Source organism: Prinia subflava, chromosome 19, assembly GCF_021018805.1.
Source record: "Prinia subflava isolate CZ2003 ecotype Zambia chromosome 19, Cam_Psub_1.2, whole genome shotgun sequence".
Classification (NCBI taxonomy): domain Eukaryota; kingdom Metazoa; phylum Chordata; class Aves; order Passeriformes; family Cisticolidae; genus Prinia; species Prinia subflava.
Window position 1 is genome coordinate 7717773 of NC_086265.1, and position 16982 is coordinate 7734754.

At 45.7% G+C, this 16982-nt stretch overlaps 1 protein-coding gene across 1 annotated transcript in view; it reads left to right on the forward strand.

Moving 5' to 3' along the window:
• PPIL2 (peptidylprolyl isomerase like 2) overlaps nucleotides 1-13026 on the forward strand; it is a 68140-nt gene extending 55114 nt beyond the window's left edge. Inside the window, exons 17-20 of the mRNA XM_063415822.1 lie at nucleotides 9129-9201; nucleotides 9339-9401; nucleotides 9885-10024; nucleotides 11688-13026. Of these exons, the coding sequence (XP_063271892.1) occupies nucleotides 9129-9201; nucleotides 9339-9401; nucleotides 9885-10024; nucleotides 11688-11781 (370 nt within the window). The 3' untranslated portion in view covers nucleotides 11782-13026. The remainder of the gene's footprint in view (nucleotides 1-9128; nucleotides 9202-9338; nucleotides 9402-9884; nucleotides 10025-11687) is intronic.
• Nucleotides 13027-16982: the final 3956 nt, after the last annotated feature.

Here is a 16982-nt window from a genome sequence, read left to right on the forward strand (position 1 = left end):
TTATGAGCCATCAACTGAAAAATTAGTCATGACAGGACTGCTCTGCATCATGGCATAAAGCTTCTGCACAGATTAGGTCTTTTGGCCCTTATTCTTTTTTATTTTGTTCTTCTTTTCTTTTCTTCCTGACAATTATCACTGGTACAAAATCTGTATATTTATGCACACATATATAAAGATACTACCAATGCCCAGACAGTGAGAGAACTTCATTCTTTATAAAGAATTCTCCTCTGAAAGTCTTTTCCAGTGAAGTCTTCACGTGATAAAGATTAAGGTATTTATGGAAGAAGAAGGTGCAAAATCTTTGTTACGGTTTGCTCTTTGCTTCCTCTGCTGCAGGTACTTGGTATTTACCAAGTCAAGCTGAGCTGTTCTCAGACATCCCTTGTACATGGCAGGAGTGGGAATGTTGCTAGCCTGCTGCACTGGGAGTTCCTGAGAATCCTACAATCTTTTTTACTTGTAGATTTGAGGTTTTATTATTTTCATGGTTTTATTCATTTGGAAGTTGGCAATGGAAAATAGAACCATGTGCTGTTTACTTTGATTGAATGACATACAACTGTGCTGAACAGTGAAAGTGTTATGTTTAATCCATCTTCCCTGCCTGCAAGTTTTTGAGGCAGAAACTGCTTCATTTTAATGGCACTTTATTTTAGTGCTGTTAGTTCCAATACTGATTCTTCAGTAACTGAACTCTTGGAAATGCATTTCTTTTTTCTTTCTCAGGTTTGTCCTAGAAAAATTCAAAGTTCCCTTGTCCTTTAGTGAAAGCAGATAAACAAAGCAAATTCTAATAGTACAAGCTGAGAGTCAGTATATTCTTGGAGGAGTAACCTTATCCAGATCTTAGGACTATTCCACTTAAGCTACAATTTGAGTCCACCTTGCAAAAACCCCTCCAAATCCCTGCCAGTAATGCTGTTAACCTGAGCTGGCCACCTCATCAAGTAATGTCTGTGTTAGGACAGCTCAGCTGAAAATGTGCCTGGTCTTCAGTTCTGGGTGCAGCCCAGCTCAGTGAGCATCCTGTGGAGTCCTCCAGTGGCTTTGCTGGGTTTCCCCAGTGTGCTCCAGTTTTACCAGAATTCACCAGGAAAGAATTGGGAGAGGAGCTGATCTTTCTGTGGTGCAGGGAGGGTGCTCCCCAAAACCTTCACACTGTGCTGAATATCTCAAGTATTTGTGAGCAAAATAGCTCACATGTTGTTTCACGCTGTATGTTGCCCTTTAGAGAGGAATTACTTAGTCCAGGGAAATCTGATTAAGCATTTATAGCAGAGATTTTTGGAGCTTTAGCAAAGACTGTCTTAATTTGTGAATTGTTTTTGCTGTAACAGAAATCTGAGCTTAGGTGCTAGAGTGAAGAAGTGGTGCTCCTTGTATTTTTAGCTGAAATACAATGGAAAAAGTTAATAAAAAGTGTTGCTTTAGAATTATATTTGGCTTCCTGCATGAAAACTGAGTGACATCTTCATATGAACACAGAGCAGGGAAATTTTACTCTGGTCTGCCTTGCATGTAAATGAGGATCAGTTTGAAGAAGGTAAAAATTAAGATGCTGGGATATACGTATCCCAGTCAGTCTGTATTAATCTAGAAATTTAATTGTTGAATAATTGAATTTACCTACAAATTAAATAATAAAAGGTTGATGTGTGTAGCTCTTAAGATCTGTATTTTGTTATCAAAATCCATCAACTGTTTTTACCTGTGTTGTTTTTAAAAGTCATAAAAGCCAGAAGGTGCCAGAGATTTGACCTCTAGTAAAACTCCAACTTCAGGTTGCTATTTTAGATCCTGGGAGATTCCAGGATTTGGTGACTGTATCTGAGCTGATTACAGCACAATAATATCTGGGAAGCATATCTAGGAATAATATCTAGGTTTAAGAGCAGAATGAACCCATGATATCAGGATTCTTTGTTTCCATCAGTGTTTAATTGTATTGTTAACTGGATGCTTACTGGCCTGTTTTGACTTTCATACAGATTTGAGGATGACTTAGTTAATATAAAAACCTAAATACTCTGATCTGAACTGTACTCCCAATTACTCCAGTGTGACTTTGGTTCATGTTAGTGTCACTCAGGTATCTTAGAGAGCACAGTTTGACCTGTTTGTAATTTGTATAGAACTTTTCAGCAGGCTTTCCACACTTTGAGAATAAAAAAGAGTGAGAGGCAACCATTCCCTAGGTCTTTCTTTGTTTCTTCGGTCGTGTGTGGGATGCAACATTGAAAAGTTCCTTCTGTGGAGATGCATCTCATTCATGTCCCCACTGGTTTGAAACATTTTTTTATGTAGGAGAATCTATTCATGCCCACACCTGGGCAGTGGGACAGTGAAGAGGTGACATGTCTGCCTTTCACATCTCAGGAGAAAGGTGTGGCTGGAGACAGGGAAGGGCTCTTCAGGATTGTGCTGCCCACCATGGCAGTGATGAGGATGCAGGTACTGAAAGGAAAGGAGATAATCTGGCATGGCTGGGGAGCAAAAACAGAGAGTGAGAGAAGAATGCCTTTCCTTGGAGGTGTGTTGCAGGCTGCATGGATTTCCTGCTCCAACAGAGCTGCCTAGATTAAATTAGTAATTACCATTTCTAGTAATTACTATTTCTTCTGACTTAGAGAATGATGTAATTACCATGAAAGCCAACTGGTGGCTTTTGTGGGCTTTTAGCTTGCTGGTAAGAGGTTTAATTTAGAAAGTGAGATAATGTAAACCAACTGATATGCCTTTGCTCTGCACAGAGGGGATGAGAAGTGTTTGCAGGGGGCTGCTGCGGGCAGAGGGTCCTGCCTGCTGCTGCCCTGGGCTCTGTGCCTGGGCTCTCTGCCCTGCCCGTGCTCCACGCAGGGCCTCAGCTCTGCTGTGACCTGCAGGAGCTACAGGAACACTACAGCCAAAACAGCATTTAGGTTCAGGCTCCTCTTTGGTGTGCTTTGGGAAATTTAGGTGCAAGCGTGTCCCATCCATGTTGTTATTATGTTTCTGTTGCAGTGGTTCACAGCTCCTGTGCATCAGAGACCTGCTACATTATATAAGCAGAAATAGAAACATAATCTCTGTCCCTGAGAGCTGTGTAAGTAGAAAAGGGATTGCATATAGATACAGGGGAGTTGTGACAGTGACCCATTTTAACCCACCTTCCACCACCTTTGGAAAAAGAAATCCTCAGGGAAAAAATGATGAAATTGCTTCATCGATGTTTTTGGGAGCCTGTTCCAAAGCTAAAGGCACATATTAAAAAGTGCATGTTTAAAATAGCAGTGGAAAATGATCAACAGAAGGAGAAAAATGCTTTCAGAATTTTGGGTGAGATTTAGGACAAGCAGAGCATGGTGGGCTTGAAAATGAGGGCATGTTGCAGATATGTGATGTGATAAAATGAAGGGCAATAAAGGGAGCAGACAGAAAAGTGTTGTGGTCAGAGTTTCAAAACTAGAAATGATCTGCACAGCAGTTCTGTGTGTTTATTAGAGCATCACTTGTGTTTGTCAAGAGCTGAGAAAAGAAAGAGGCAACTGAGACAGGAGATGAGTATGTCAAGGACAGTTTTCTCTTTTGTATGAGGCTGTACATATCTGCTTATGTGCATAACTGTCTCTCAAGGTTTCTGCTGCTCATTCTTCAATTCTCTTGTTCTCAGAAATAATGAACAAGGTGGTTTGGGAAACCTCAGGCTCCTCAGACTGGAGGCATCAGTCAGTAGCTGACATGCACTCAGCTTATTCTTCTCTTTTCTTCCTTTCTCCCCTTGCCAGATGCTTTTGTGGAAGAGAGTTCTTCCCTTGGATCAGTATCACTCTGTATTAAGTATTCCTTAACCTGTTTAATGCTTTCTACTGCAATTCTGTAGACTGGGGCAATGAAAGTAACTCTTGTCCTCTAAAGTAATTAACTCCATAAAGCAACTACCAGGCATTATCCAGTTCCCTGGGTACTGTTATATAACAGTGTCTGTTTGCACTTGCAGCATTCCCTGTATGATTTGAATCAGTGAATCCCGGTTGCTTCTAAGCTGGAAAACTCATGTTCTTGTGGATCTTGTACTTTAGTACATCTGAAGATCAGAGAAACTGTGTGACAGCAGAAGAGCTGATTCCGTGTCGGGAGCCTGACCTAATTTTGCACTGCAGAGTCTGCTCCCCAGACACTGGGACAGGAGCAAAGAGCAAGGTGGGGAAACAAGCCAGGCCTCCCTGTGGGGAGCAGCACAGCAGCACTGGGCTGCTGGAGCTGCATGAGGGCTGCTGTCATTTCCAAAACAGTTCTATGATCTCTGAAGAGGGACCTGTGCCAAGGCAGGGAAGTCCTTTCATGCCAAGTTCATCTGTAGAGTCTAGTTTCAATAAGCTTTTTTCCAAGTTGTTTTACTTTTTCAGCACCATTTATTACCGTGTCTTGCCTGCTAGATTAAGCCCTTATCTAGCAGAGAGCTGAGATGTTTTGGCTGCATTCTTGTTGCACATCTGAATTTCTCACTCCATTGCAGATGGGGTGTATGCATAGAAAACATTTTGTCCTGAGCGTACGTGTTCATGCACGTGTTGTTCTCTCTGTGTGTGTATATAAATGTATGTTCTCCTTTTTATAAAAATAACCTTCGGGGCAGAATGTGTTTACAAAAGAGTAATTTTTCTTTCTGGTTTCTGTTTGTAGTTTAAAGCTTTTTAAAAAAAAATAAGTCCAGACATTGTTCTTGTATCATTTTCTGACCAGGAAACTCTATCATGTTGGCCCGCTGCCATCCCCAGCATTGCAGAAGGCTTAATTCCTATAATTCTTCTAAACAAAACTATGAGAAATAGGTTCATGTCTGAATGTCTCTGGGCCTGCAGGGAGATGCAGTTTGCTTTGGGGCAGCACTAACTAATGTATAGTGAGATCTTCATTGGCATATTGCAAATGGATAGAGCCTGCTCCAGATATTTCACTTCTACATCATGCAAAGGCATTGGCAGTGGTTATGAAGCAGGGTTACTAGTTTACATAAAGGAGCCTTAACTGGAAGTAAGATTTTAATACCACATCTAAATGTGAAATGCAAAAATTTCCAGTGCTAACTTAGCCAGCTTTCAAGAAAGCAGAATTGCACCAGGGCACATTTTTGTTTTCATTCCTATGCGAACAGAAAAAAATACCCTAAATGTACCTGCCTTGTCGTTCATGCTTAAATGTAATGCAACATTTATCAAGCTCCTCTAAAAATACAAGCTGTCTCAGGGTTGCTGAGCTAAATATATAGTTGAGATCATCATTTCTCTGTTCAACATCTACTGGAAGCACACAGCAAACTCTCAGTTTCTCTGGTTGTTCTGATGTGAATGGTGTCTTGAAAGTGTCACCCTTTTCACTGTAGGGAATCATCTGAACACCTTTTTAAACCTCAGTTTAGGACAAAGGACACCTTATAAAAGGAATAGAGCCAGAAGCAGTGGAAAAGGTTAAACTTGTTTATGCCCTCTCCCTTCCCTTCTGTGCTGGCTCCCAGCTTGGCAGAAGTGACATTGCACGAGACCAGACACACAGTGAGAACAGTCACTGTCACGTTTAGCACGTGTAAAGAGTATAAAGGGATGTCAGGCTGAATTTCTGGAATCTGCATTTTCTTTTACTGAAGATTATATACAGATTTCCTTGAATATTAGAATAGTATTAATTAGTGGCTCACTCTTTAGAGAATTTTAAAAATGTTTTTGTATACTGATCCAATGGTCTTTTCTACATATAACTTGTATGGGCTTTTTTCTTGGCCCAAAGTATGTGTTGTTGGGCAGGCAAAGAATCCCAAAAACTTCTCTGGTGTATTGGTTTCCTCGTTCTGTGAGGAGCAGTTGCTGTGAGGGATGCCAGTGCATGGGCTTTGAGACATTATATCTCATCAAACTGATTGTAGTGCTGCAATGGAGCATCATGAGATTTGACAATAACAACATGTAATGTTTCAAGGGCCTGCGTGTACCTTGTCTCTTAGATCAGAGGAAAGCTTGCAAAAACCTTTACAGTTTGGAATATTCAATTTCTTTTGCATCCAGCTCTGACTGCCAGGTTAGTGTGTAGTTCAGTTTTTACTGGATGGGTGATGTTTGCAATCAGATCTTGTCCTTTTTGGATGTTAATTTTTAGTGGTGGGATACCAGCCTCAGCAGGGCCCGACCCTGACAAAGCTCCCAAGTGCTCCCTGAACAAAAGTGACTCGTGGATTATTTCCTGTCCCTCTGGTCAGAGCTCTCTCCTCTGAGCTGGTGGTTTGTATTCAAATTAGTTTTTATTTTTTGTCAGTATAGCAACAGTGTCTTTATAGAGACAAAAACATATATTGAGAGCTGACTGTGCTGACAGTGTAATACACAGAGATTCTCTGTGCAAAATGTTGGAGAATGCTAGGGAGAAAAAAGGAAGCAATTTTCCATTTGAGAGACAAGAAGTGAAGAAGAAAAGAGAATGATATGCTCTGCAGGCATAACAACTTTATCTTCTTCCCCCTTAGCCCTTTACAATCATGTCAAAATAGACTATTTAGGTCATTTACTGATGACCTGTGAATGCCATGTCTATCACAGCCTTTCAAAATGTACAAGTGACAAAATATTAGCAATGAAGTTTGATTAGCAGAGCAGCTGAAGATCTGGTAGCATCAGTAAAATGCATTAGGGCTAATATTGTGGGAGGTCTAGCTATGGGCTAAGGGATTACTCAGCTGAGATTGCCAGTGCACAGCTGATCAGGCCATTTCAAATTATCAGAAACCTAATTAAATGAAAACATACAAGCAGATAATGAGTCAGCTGTTGGCTAAAAAATCCTCCGATATTAAATCAGAAGTTTCCTTTGGGGCAGTTAAAATACAGCGACTATATCTTGGGCTGGGTGTTAATCAGCGTTATAAGTGAATCTGATATTGGCCTGGAGAGACATTTTAAAATTGATTTTTTGTTATGAACTTTCCAAAGTTCATACAGGGTCCTGAAGCCCTGTGCAGCCTCCCCCAGTCTGCTCCCTCCAGTCACAAATGACTGAGGCTGTTCTAGCCTGCATCCATGAGTTTTAATTGCACCTAAAAGTCACAGCCTGATTACAGAATATCAGCAGGCCCTTGGGGAATAACGTTTGGAGCAGCACTGAAACACGAGCAAGCCCAGCTGTGCTGGGTGTGAGAACACCCTCTGTGTCTCGGTTCATCCTCTGTGGTGAGGTTTGTCCTGCTGGTTGTGGTTACAGCGTGTCCCAGCCCACGGGGTGGCACTGGGGGCACTGGGGAGTGCTGTACAAAGGGGATTTCTCCATTGGATCAGCTCAGACCATGGCAGGTGACAGTCAGAGGCCTCTCCTGCTGTTGGCCAGGCAGACTCTGCCATGCTGGGACTGCACAGATGCCTTTGAGGGGGAAACACCCTGGCGTGAGTGTATAAAGTGTGTAAAGGTGACTGTGAATATCATGTGTATTTTGGTCAAGGCATTGCTTATTTCTTTGATATGAAAGCAGAGTTAGGTGATAAAATGCTCCACATATTCCACCAGTTTGGTATTCTTTTTCCACACCAGCTTCATTTAACTACATTTTCCCCCATGTCATCTGCCCATCCCTTGCCAGCCTACCCAAGCTGCTGCTGTAGTCCCAGTAACAATCTGGCTTCAAAACAGTTTCCCCCTGTGGAAGCTGGGGGATTGCTGGCTCTTGGCTTGTCCTGTCCCATGGGCAGCCCTGGACTCCTCAGGGCCAGTTCCTGCCTGTGTGCTGATTGCCTGGCCCCAGACTCCTCTGGCTCCTGGAGCAGTGTTTTGAGAATTATGGCTGCTTCTCATTGTCCCACAGCTGTTAATATGGGCTGTGTTTTTGGTTCCTGGCCATGTGGCTCAGCTCTATTAAAACAGATGTTGTCCAGCTACAGCCTCCTTTGCTAATGGATCTGGATCACTTGGCATCAACAGCCTGTCTTTATTTACTGCTCTTCTAAGAATAGCTGTTTGCAAATTTAATTGTGGATGATGAGGTGGATAAAAGTGTTGAATACCCTGGGACCAAGAGCTGATCCCAGCAGGACCCCTCTGAAAACATACTGACTCAGTGGTTCCTGTTTAAAATTAGATTTTGACACCTGTCAGCCAATTTTTTAATTTAATGTGTACTGTATTCACTTTATATCATTCTGGTTCCTCAATCAAAATATCAGCCGCCTTCCAGAAGTCTGTTCCATGGACACTGTTATCCCTGTTAACCACATCTGCTGTCTCAAAGATAGAAGGTTGTTTGACAGACACTGTTTCCCACAAAACCTTGTTGATTGCTGTTACTTGTTTCCTTTCTTTCTTAATCATGTCCTGTCTCCGCTATTCCATTATTTTGCTGGGATAAATGACAGGATGACAGGATTATAATTATCTGGGTTTCCCCATTTATCCTTTCTAAATATGCTTTTCTGGAACGTTCCCATTGTTCAACACTTTTTTTGTTAACAAACATGCAACAGTCCAGAAAACCTTCAGCCTTAAACATTTTCAAGCAAGTGTTTGGATATGTTGACTTGGAAAGTGAGAAGCCAGGCATCTCAGGCCCTTCTAGATGAAAACTGCTTTGAGAGGTGTCCTGGCCTTTCCCTGTGGCTGTGACTTGATGCTCTGCTGCCTTCCCAGAGCTCTCATGAGCTCACAGTCATGTTCTTCTGGAGGAATCCTGTGCTTTCAGTGCTAGTGGTGGTAGTGCACACAGCTCTGCCACTGCCCTGCTGTGCTGCTGTCATTACCACTCTCTTCCTGATAACACTCTTAGGTCTCACATACAATTTAAAAACAAAGAAAAGAAAAAGACTTGTTCTTCATCTGGCTGGTTTGTGTGGCTTCCAGGTTTTGGGCTTTGCTTTGCCTCTGTGTGTTGGACTTCTTCACGTTCTGTTTAATTTTAAATTCAAATTCCATATTTGAGGAATAATTCTTATCTTCCACACTGAATGACATTATCTTAGGTCTTCCAAACACAGATGCTGATTCCCCTCTCCCCAGTCATGATGATTTAAAAATCTGCTACAGTAATGGGCATAAATGAGATATATTAAAGGTAGGGGTGTAGGAATATTTTGAGTATGTTGTGACAACTGGATAACATGTTCTTCCTCTTTTAGGGTGGTTGGTGGCTTTGAAACCCTGACTGCTATGGAGAATGTGGAAAGTGACCCCAAAACAGACCGTCCCAAGGTATGTGTGAAGCACTGGGGGCAGTGGCCTCACATGGCAGTGCTGGTCACTCTGCTGACCCTTCTTGAAACCAAAACAGGGGATTTGGCACAACTTAATGAGCAGATGGAATTACTGTTCTTCTCTTCTGCTTCCAGGAGGAAATAAGAATTGAGACAACAACCGTTTTTGTTGATCCCTATGAAGAGGCAGATGCACAGGTGAGGTTGCTTGGTTGGTTGAGGTTTTTTTTCCAAAGGCCAAAAGCTTTTCTAGGGAGAACTTTGCAACTTAATGCCCTTTCTTTGCACATGGGCAGCCCCCTGGCCCATCTGGTTGCCAGCTAAGATTAAGCAGCTGCCATTCAACACTGCCTTTTTGCCAGGATCCTGGTCACTCTTTCAGTGGAGAGTTACACTTGTAACTGAGTCTGGCACAGCTCCCAGTCCATCAGGCTTCTGATGATTCCCTATCAAGTGCCCCCAGTAGCTGTGGGTAGCTGCAGGAGAGAAGGAGTCCTGCTATAATGGCTGCAGACAGCCTGTTTGTAGTGGCCCTTGAGGGCTGTCTCCTAAAGCCTGCCCTGTAATCTCAGTGGTGCTGATTGCTGGTTTGGAGTGCCTTAAAGCTTCAAAGAATTGTAGACATTTTCTCCTTATTCTGCACTATCTCTTGCAACAGATTGCACCCTTTGCTTCCCACAGGTCGCTGCTGAAAGAGAGAAGTTCCAGCAGGAAGAAGAAGCAGCCAAAATAAAGGCTGAAGTGGTTCCACCAAAGAAAGAGGTTCAGACCCCTAAAACTTACCGGCAGGGGATTGGAAAATACATCAATATGGCTGCAGCGTGAGTTCCCTGTCCTTCTGATTTTTGCTGAATTTTTTTTGGTGCCTTTCCTGCTGGACACTGGCCCTATCCAGTGCCATTGCTCAGAAGTTTGCTTTGGGCCAGCAAAGACACCCTCATGTAGTCCTAACAGTCAAGAGTTTACTTCACTTCTGTTGTTTTTCAAGGTCACCCATTAACTGAGCTTCACTTTTAGCCCTTGAACATGACCAAGCTGGTCTTTAAAAGTATTTGCTGACTTCAGAACTGTAGATACATATCCAGAATTCAGAAGTCTTTGAGGAACTGTACTGTGTCACTTCCTACACCATCTTTTATCCTCTTCCTTTTCTGCAGCTATTTCTGAAGGCCACAGTCCCACAGATGTTTCTCTTTTAGCAACTTCTGCCCTGCACAAAGTAGCTGCCCCAGGCCCCTGTCAGTTTGGTGCTCTGGTTCCCTGTTCAGCCACACAAGCAGCTGCACCAGCACAGCTGAAATGGCTGGAAAGGGCAGCAAGTTCCCAGGCTTGCTGTGGGGGCACAGGGCAGCTGGGTAGCTCCAGGGTACCTGGCTGGCTGGACAGGCTTATCCTAAAGCACCCTCTCCCAGACACCCTTTGTACCCTGTCAGGATTGGCAGCACTGCTTTCTTTCCTAAAGACAGCACAGAATCCTGGCTGAGCAGCAGGATGTGTTTTCCAGTGTTTTGGAAAATTAAAATAAATGCCTTCCACTTGATTTTTAGAAGACTTCTCTAAAAGCATTTGCAAAAATGCCATTGTCTGTCAGCTACATAAAGACCTGTATTTATGCATATACAGATCTGGGCAGCCATTTAATCAGCTTGTGTGTGCCTCTGTGACTTACATGCATTTGCATAACTGTGAGAACAGAAATATGTTAGCTCAGGTAGGTCAGTTTAGTGTGTCAGTAAAATTTTCCAGTTGCAGAATATTGAGTGTCCCTTAAAATACTATGTCCAGCTTAAAACTGCTGTCACACTGCACTTGTATTTACAGATGAAATCCAGTAGTTGTGGCTCTGTGGAAAAGACGAGGTAGCGCAGAAAGGACCTTCAGCCTGTTCTGGCAGATTTAGGGTTCTGTGTTCTCCCTATCAGCTACTGATATCTGACTAAAAACCACAGCATGTGAGCTGGCTGCTCAGCATTCCCTGGGGTTGCAAGCTCTGCTCAAGAGAGGCTGCTAACAGCAGCAGCAACAGCAACAGGCTGGGCTCAAGGAACAGGAAGGATCAGAAGAGCTCTCCCAGCTGCTTTATACCTAGTTCCCCATAAATCCTTTTGCTGCCACAAGTGCAGGTAGAAAGCAGGGGGAACTCATGGCTCATGTTTTCCTGACCATGCTAAAAAGGTACAGCTGTTAAATCTTCACCTCTGTCCTGGAGAATTTTCTGTGCTCTGAACGCATTCCTGGGAGTGTTCAAAGCCTGATCCAAACCATGCCCATGGATTCACTCTTTCTCTTTTAGGGTATGCCAAAGACCCCCAACCCCTGCAGTCCCCATGCTGGCATGGAGCTTGCACTCCTGTCTAGTTGATAAGGGGTGGGCTGGCTCCAGCATAGCTGGTGCTGGGAGAAAGCAGGGAGAACAGCATCCAAGCTGCCCTGGCCCCACTGGCAGTAAAGACTCCCTGAGAGTTGTTTTCATTCTGGCCACAGGAAGCGCAGCGCTGAGGATGACGGGCCCTCAACCAGCACAGCTGTGAAGAAAGAGAAGAAGAGCACAGGCTTCGGGGACTTCAGCTCCTGGTAGCAGCGTGGGGAGCCCAGCACTGGGGCAGCACAGCGCAAACAGGAGCCTCCCACGTGGCCCCAGAGAGCCCAAAAGACAGTCTGTCCTGGGGAGGGAAGGCACCAGCCTGCCCTTCCACCGGCAGAGAAAACTGCTGCTTTGTTGGGGCTGGTTAATGTGGCTTTGTTTTCTAGAGAGCACATTCCCCCACTGCATCTTCCTCGAAGGCTGTTTTGTTGTTGTTTTGCAAAGCAGGGAGCAGGCAGCCCAGCTCCCCAGGGATCAGCTGGAGCCTTTCTCTGTGTGGCTGGCAGCAGACCAGGCAGAGCCCAGCCTTGCAGGGCACTGCTGCAATGAGCAGCTACGGCGGTGAAAGAGCTTCTTTTACAGGTAATCGTTCCCAGACCAGCCAAGTGTGCCAAGTGAGAGAATGAATTCATGTGCTGGGAAGCTCCTGTGCTGCTGGAGAGCTCTGTGGCTCTGCCCTTACCTTCCAGGTGCCTCCTGCTGGTTCTCAACAAGGACCAATTTTGTCTGGAGTGACTGCTGTCATCTGAGGGGCCTCGCTCACTCCAAACCAGCCCTCTCTGTACCCGTTAAAGCCTCCAACAGCCTGAGAAGCTGCAAATCTACGTGGGGAGCCTGGGGCAGCTGCACCACTTACTCCTCACAGTGGCTGCCCTTCCCTGAGCCACTGAACAGCCAGGGGTGCCAGGATGCACCAGTTCACACCTGCCCTCAGGTGCCAGAAACTACAGCCTTGAGCAACTGAGCAGGAATAGAAACAACTCTTTTGTTTGTTTTAACACCCATCCCTAAAGCCTGGTCCTTGCAGGGTAACACATCCCATAGTCTGCGCCAATGTCAGGCTTCCCATCATTAGGAAAAACCACATAATGTAGCTGACAGGCATCTCAGATATTTCCATTACATACCCACAAATTATTAGGAATATTACTAAAGGCCTTATGAGGTAAAGATGTATCAGCCTATGAAGTTTTAATCTGAAAAGAATCTCTGTGTTACCACCACTTAGATGTAGCAGACTAGATCCTGAATATCACTTTCAGTTCATCTTAGGTGTTTTCAGATAAGAGAAATGCCCTCCATACCTCCTGTGTGGCTGAGGAGAAAGTTTTGTAATCCCCTTTGGAACAATACATTTGTATCGGTGATTTCATTCTTTAAGAAAATACTCCATTTATAGGAAATTGCTGTAAAAACTTTTGGAAATATTTTGCATTAAATGCTTTTATTTTCTTTTGAGTGGTTGACTTTGACTGTTCCACAGTTATTTCCAAGATCACAGCATTGCAAAGTTGATTGTTGTACAAGGAAATGATTCATTCCTGCTTTTTAAGATGCTCATAAGGAATTCTGGGATCTCTGCGGATGTGATTACATCTTTGTTAAATTATAGGAAGTTCAACTAATTTGAAAGAATAATAGGGGGAGTTTGTTTTGCAGACATCTAAGTTTGAAATAACACATTTGATTACTGGAATGGGGGATTTGATGGTACTTTCCTAAAGCTGAGTTTCTTCTGTCTTACTGGAACCTCTTGTTTCTCTTGCAGTGGCTCTTTCATGATAAATTGTTATTGATCCCCTTTACCTAACTCATACTTTTGAGTAGTCAGGTTCACAGCGTTGCTAGAGCTGGGATAGGCAGTTTTATGAATCCATAAGGATAAAATGCTGGGTTTGTACTAGATTAAAATGGAGCTTATTATGAAAGAAAGGAGCTTTTGATTACAGCAGAGGTGTGGTAAGGACTCCCACTTCAGCAAGTCCTTGCTGCAGATTGATCCAAAGGGCAGCAGGCTGTAGAAGTAACTGCCCGCTTTCCCATTCTGTTCCAGCTTTTTGGCAGAGCTCACTGCAGTCCCTGAAGGACCACTGCTGTGCACAGTGCAGAGGGACTGCTACCCTTCCAAGCACTGCCTTTGTACTGCCCCTTTGCTCACCATTTCCCACCATAACATCGGACACAAAAGAAAGAACAATTTCCTGGCTTCTAGGAAAGGCTGAGCGTGACCCTTTCAGTTCAGCTCCAAGCAGGGTTCACCTGTGCACCTGGATCCAGCCCTGTGGCCTGCTGGTGCTCCCAGCCGCTGTCGGTGGCTCCCAGGGTGGGGGACGCTGCCTCTGGTCTGTCCCCAGGGTGCTGCAGTGGCCCAAGGGTTTACCCAATGCCCAGTGTTGAGTCAGCAGCTGGACTGGGATTCATGAGAGCTCTGCAGGGCCAACACTGTCACTGTTCCACCACAGGCAGGCCCTGCAGTGGAGTTTTGTCCTGCAGAGCCCCACCTCTGTTCCCTCCCACACCCCTAACTTGTGTGTTCAAGTCAATTTGTTTTTAATTCCAACTTCCCTTCCAGTCATTGGAATCCACAGGGCCATTGTGACACAAGCTCTTCTCTGAAAGATGGCAGGGGCACAGAGAGCAAGGCAGTGGGCTGCATCCCTCAGTTTCCCAAAACCTGGCTCTTTTCAGGGTGACTTGTGGTTTCCACTACCTGAGCCAGGAAAGGAGAGGAAGGAGGTTATACTGAAACCCTTTTTTCCCCTTTCATCACTTGGTTCTCCTGCAAAAATGGTGTGTCAAGGGAATACCCAGCCAGCTCCTGCTATGGCCAGAGGGATCAGTAAGAATTGTGCAGCCTTCCTACAAGGAACTCACTCCTGGGAGCCACTGTGCAGTTTGTAAGCACATTTTTACATTCTTTGACACTTTTCCAGTAAATGTGCTTAGAGAGAAAAAGTAGGCTTTTAACCAGGGGCTGAAGAAGCTTTTGTCTGGCCTTGACTAGAATAACACCAGCCCTCTTGTACTTTGCAGTGCTCCATACCTGAGCTGTTCTGCTGAAAGGCACTGGGTGACCAGTGAATTCATTGTTTCTGGGATCTGGCACCATAGCAGAGAGCAAAACACCCTTGAGAAGGCAGTGGAGTGTGGTGGGGCTGGCATCTGGGGCTGATTGTTTCCATACACAAAGAGGGGGCTCATGGGGGACTCAGCTCTTCACCTCTGCTTTTTCTGGCATGAATTCAGCCTGGCCCCTCAAGGAGCGAAGTATTGTCTGTGTGGGAAACAGCACAGATTGAACAGTTTTTCAAGCCAAGTAGCTGCAACTCTGTTACCATATTTACTAAGAAAAAAAGCCAAAAATATTATTGTTCAGTTTAATTTTGCTTGTTCCCCGCTGGTTTGAATGGCTGCAGCCCAGGAGTTCAGACTACCAGTTGCTCTGCTTCAGCATCACATGGCTGATCATGGTGGTTCCCATCTCGTGTGGGGCCACGAACTGTGAGAAGTCAAAGTGTGTTTGAAGGTCTCCAAGGAAATCCTGCTTTTCCCTCCAGCCCCTTTCAAGACACAGCTGAGCCCAGCACGGTCTGTGAGTCCCCTCAGTTGTGGTAGAGTTACAGCCATGGCCGTGGCCGCCCTGCGGGTGCTGGGAGCAGCTGGTGGATAAACCACTGGTTTCTAAGTATCAAATACTTCTGGGATCCCCCTGCCACCCATGGCCAGCAACGTTTGGAAGGAACAGGATGTCGGGAATCTGGCACAGGAAGCATCTTTAATAAGCAAGAGGAGGGGATTTGCCAAGACACCCCCCAAGTTTCCACACTGTTTGCTTTGGAGGAGGCAAACAAACGCCCTCGGTCGGCACAGGAAGAGGCGGCAGCGCCGGGCCCGGCCAGGTTACAGCGCGGCGGCGCGGCCGGGGGCTCTCACTTCCTCTCTTTCTTTGGGAAGTGTATTTGTTATCACAGCCTCGTGGAGGATGTACCAGCCTGTGCTGGGACTGTGTGAGGGGGCCAGAGCCCTGAAGGGGCTGTTGGGGACAGGGCTGCTGGTGGCGGGAGCGCTGAGGGCAGGGCCCCCCGCGGTGCGGCCGTGAGGGGCCGCGGCCCTGCCGCCATCTTGTTTCAATGCCCGAAGCCCTCGGCCCGGGGGCTCCGACCATGGCGGCTGCTGTGGGGTGAGGGCCGCGCTCGGAGCCTCGGCACGGCCGGCACTGACTCAGCCTCCAGGGAGCTCAGCGCTGCAGCCCGGTGACTTCATCCTCTGGAAATAGCAACCGAGGAGGAGCCATCTCTGTCACTACCGTACCCGTACTGACACTCAGCCAATAATGGCTCCTTGGCTAAAATGTATATTCCAGAAAAGGCACCCGATTCCCTGCGAGGGCTTCAAGAGAAAATGACTCCTGCATTTCTGCTGGTTGCAAAGTAGAGCAAAGCCATGGCAGCAGCTGGCAGTGGCTGTCTCAGGTAACAGGGGCCTTCACTCTTATCACTGATGAGCTAAGTCTTCCTAAAGGTTTCTGTTGGGGCACCACAGAGAAACCCCTCATCATCCAAACTACGGCCCTGCCACAATGGCCAGGGATGCTTGAGTTCCCATGGAGGTGAGATAAATACACCCTGGCCGTGTCCAGTCTGGGTTTTTCCAGGGGAGCAGTGCAGGGACAGGACTTGTGGCACTGGGGCCAGTGTGAAGGGCTGGTGTGGGCACAAGGCCGGTGTCCCACAGGCTCCATCCCTGCATCCACCTGCCTGGTCAGCACTGCAGCCCTTGGCTGGCCACTGCAGGACAGGCTGGCAGGAGCTGCTGCTGCCAGCACAATGCCTCAACTGTGGTGAGAAAAGCCCTCCTTAGCCCCACATCCCCAAGCTGGGGCAAGCCCATGGCACAGGGTCAGCACTTGCCCCCTCCAGCATTGCTGTGGAGCTTTCAGAGGTTAAAGCATCTCTCCAGGCAGGTTTGGAGAAGGGCTGTAGGACATCACTGGATTGTGAGGGGCAGAGGAAGGACTGCAGGAGGGACATTTATCGATCTCACCAAGGGAGGAGGAAGCAGAGTGGGGATCAGGGCAGTTTCCTAGGCCCCTCCACCATTCCTGACATCACAAAGAAGCCAAATTTTCCCTTTCATACAGAAAAATAGGCTCATCAGCAATCACAGCAGGCTGGGTTTGACAGCTCATAACTTAATGGCTTTTAAAAAATAGCCACAGCCTGTTTTTAACACTGGTCAAGGTCTCCTCTGCCCTTCCCCCTGGAAAGCGTTCCCACCTCTCACTTTTCTGATATTACTTTCCCTAATCTTTGGCCTTCATTTATTAATGGCTAATTATATCTATTTGCTTTAGTGCCAACATTGTCCTTTAGCTTGAATAGCTTTTTTGCCTCCCTAATGTTTGCTTCCCAGTG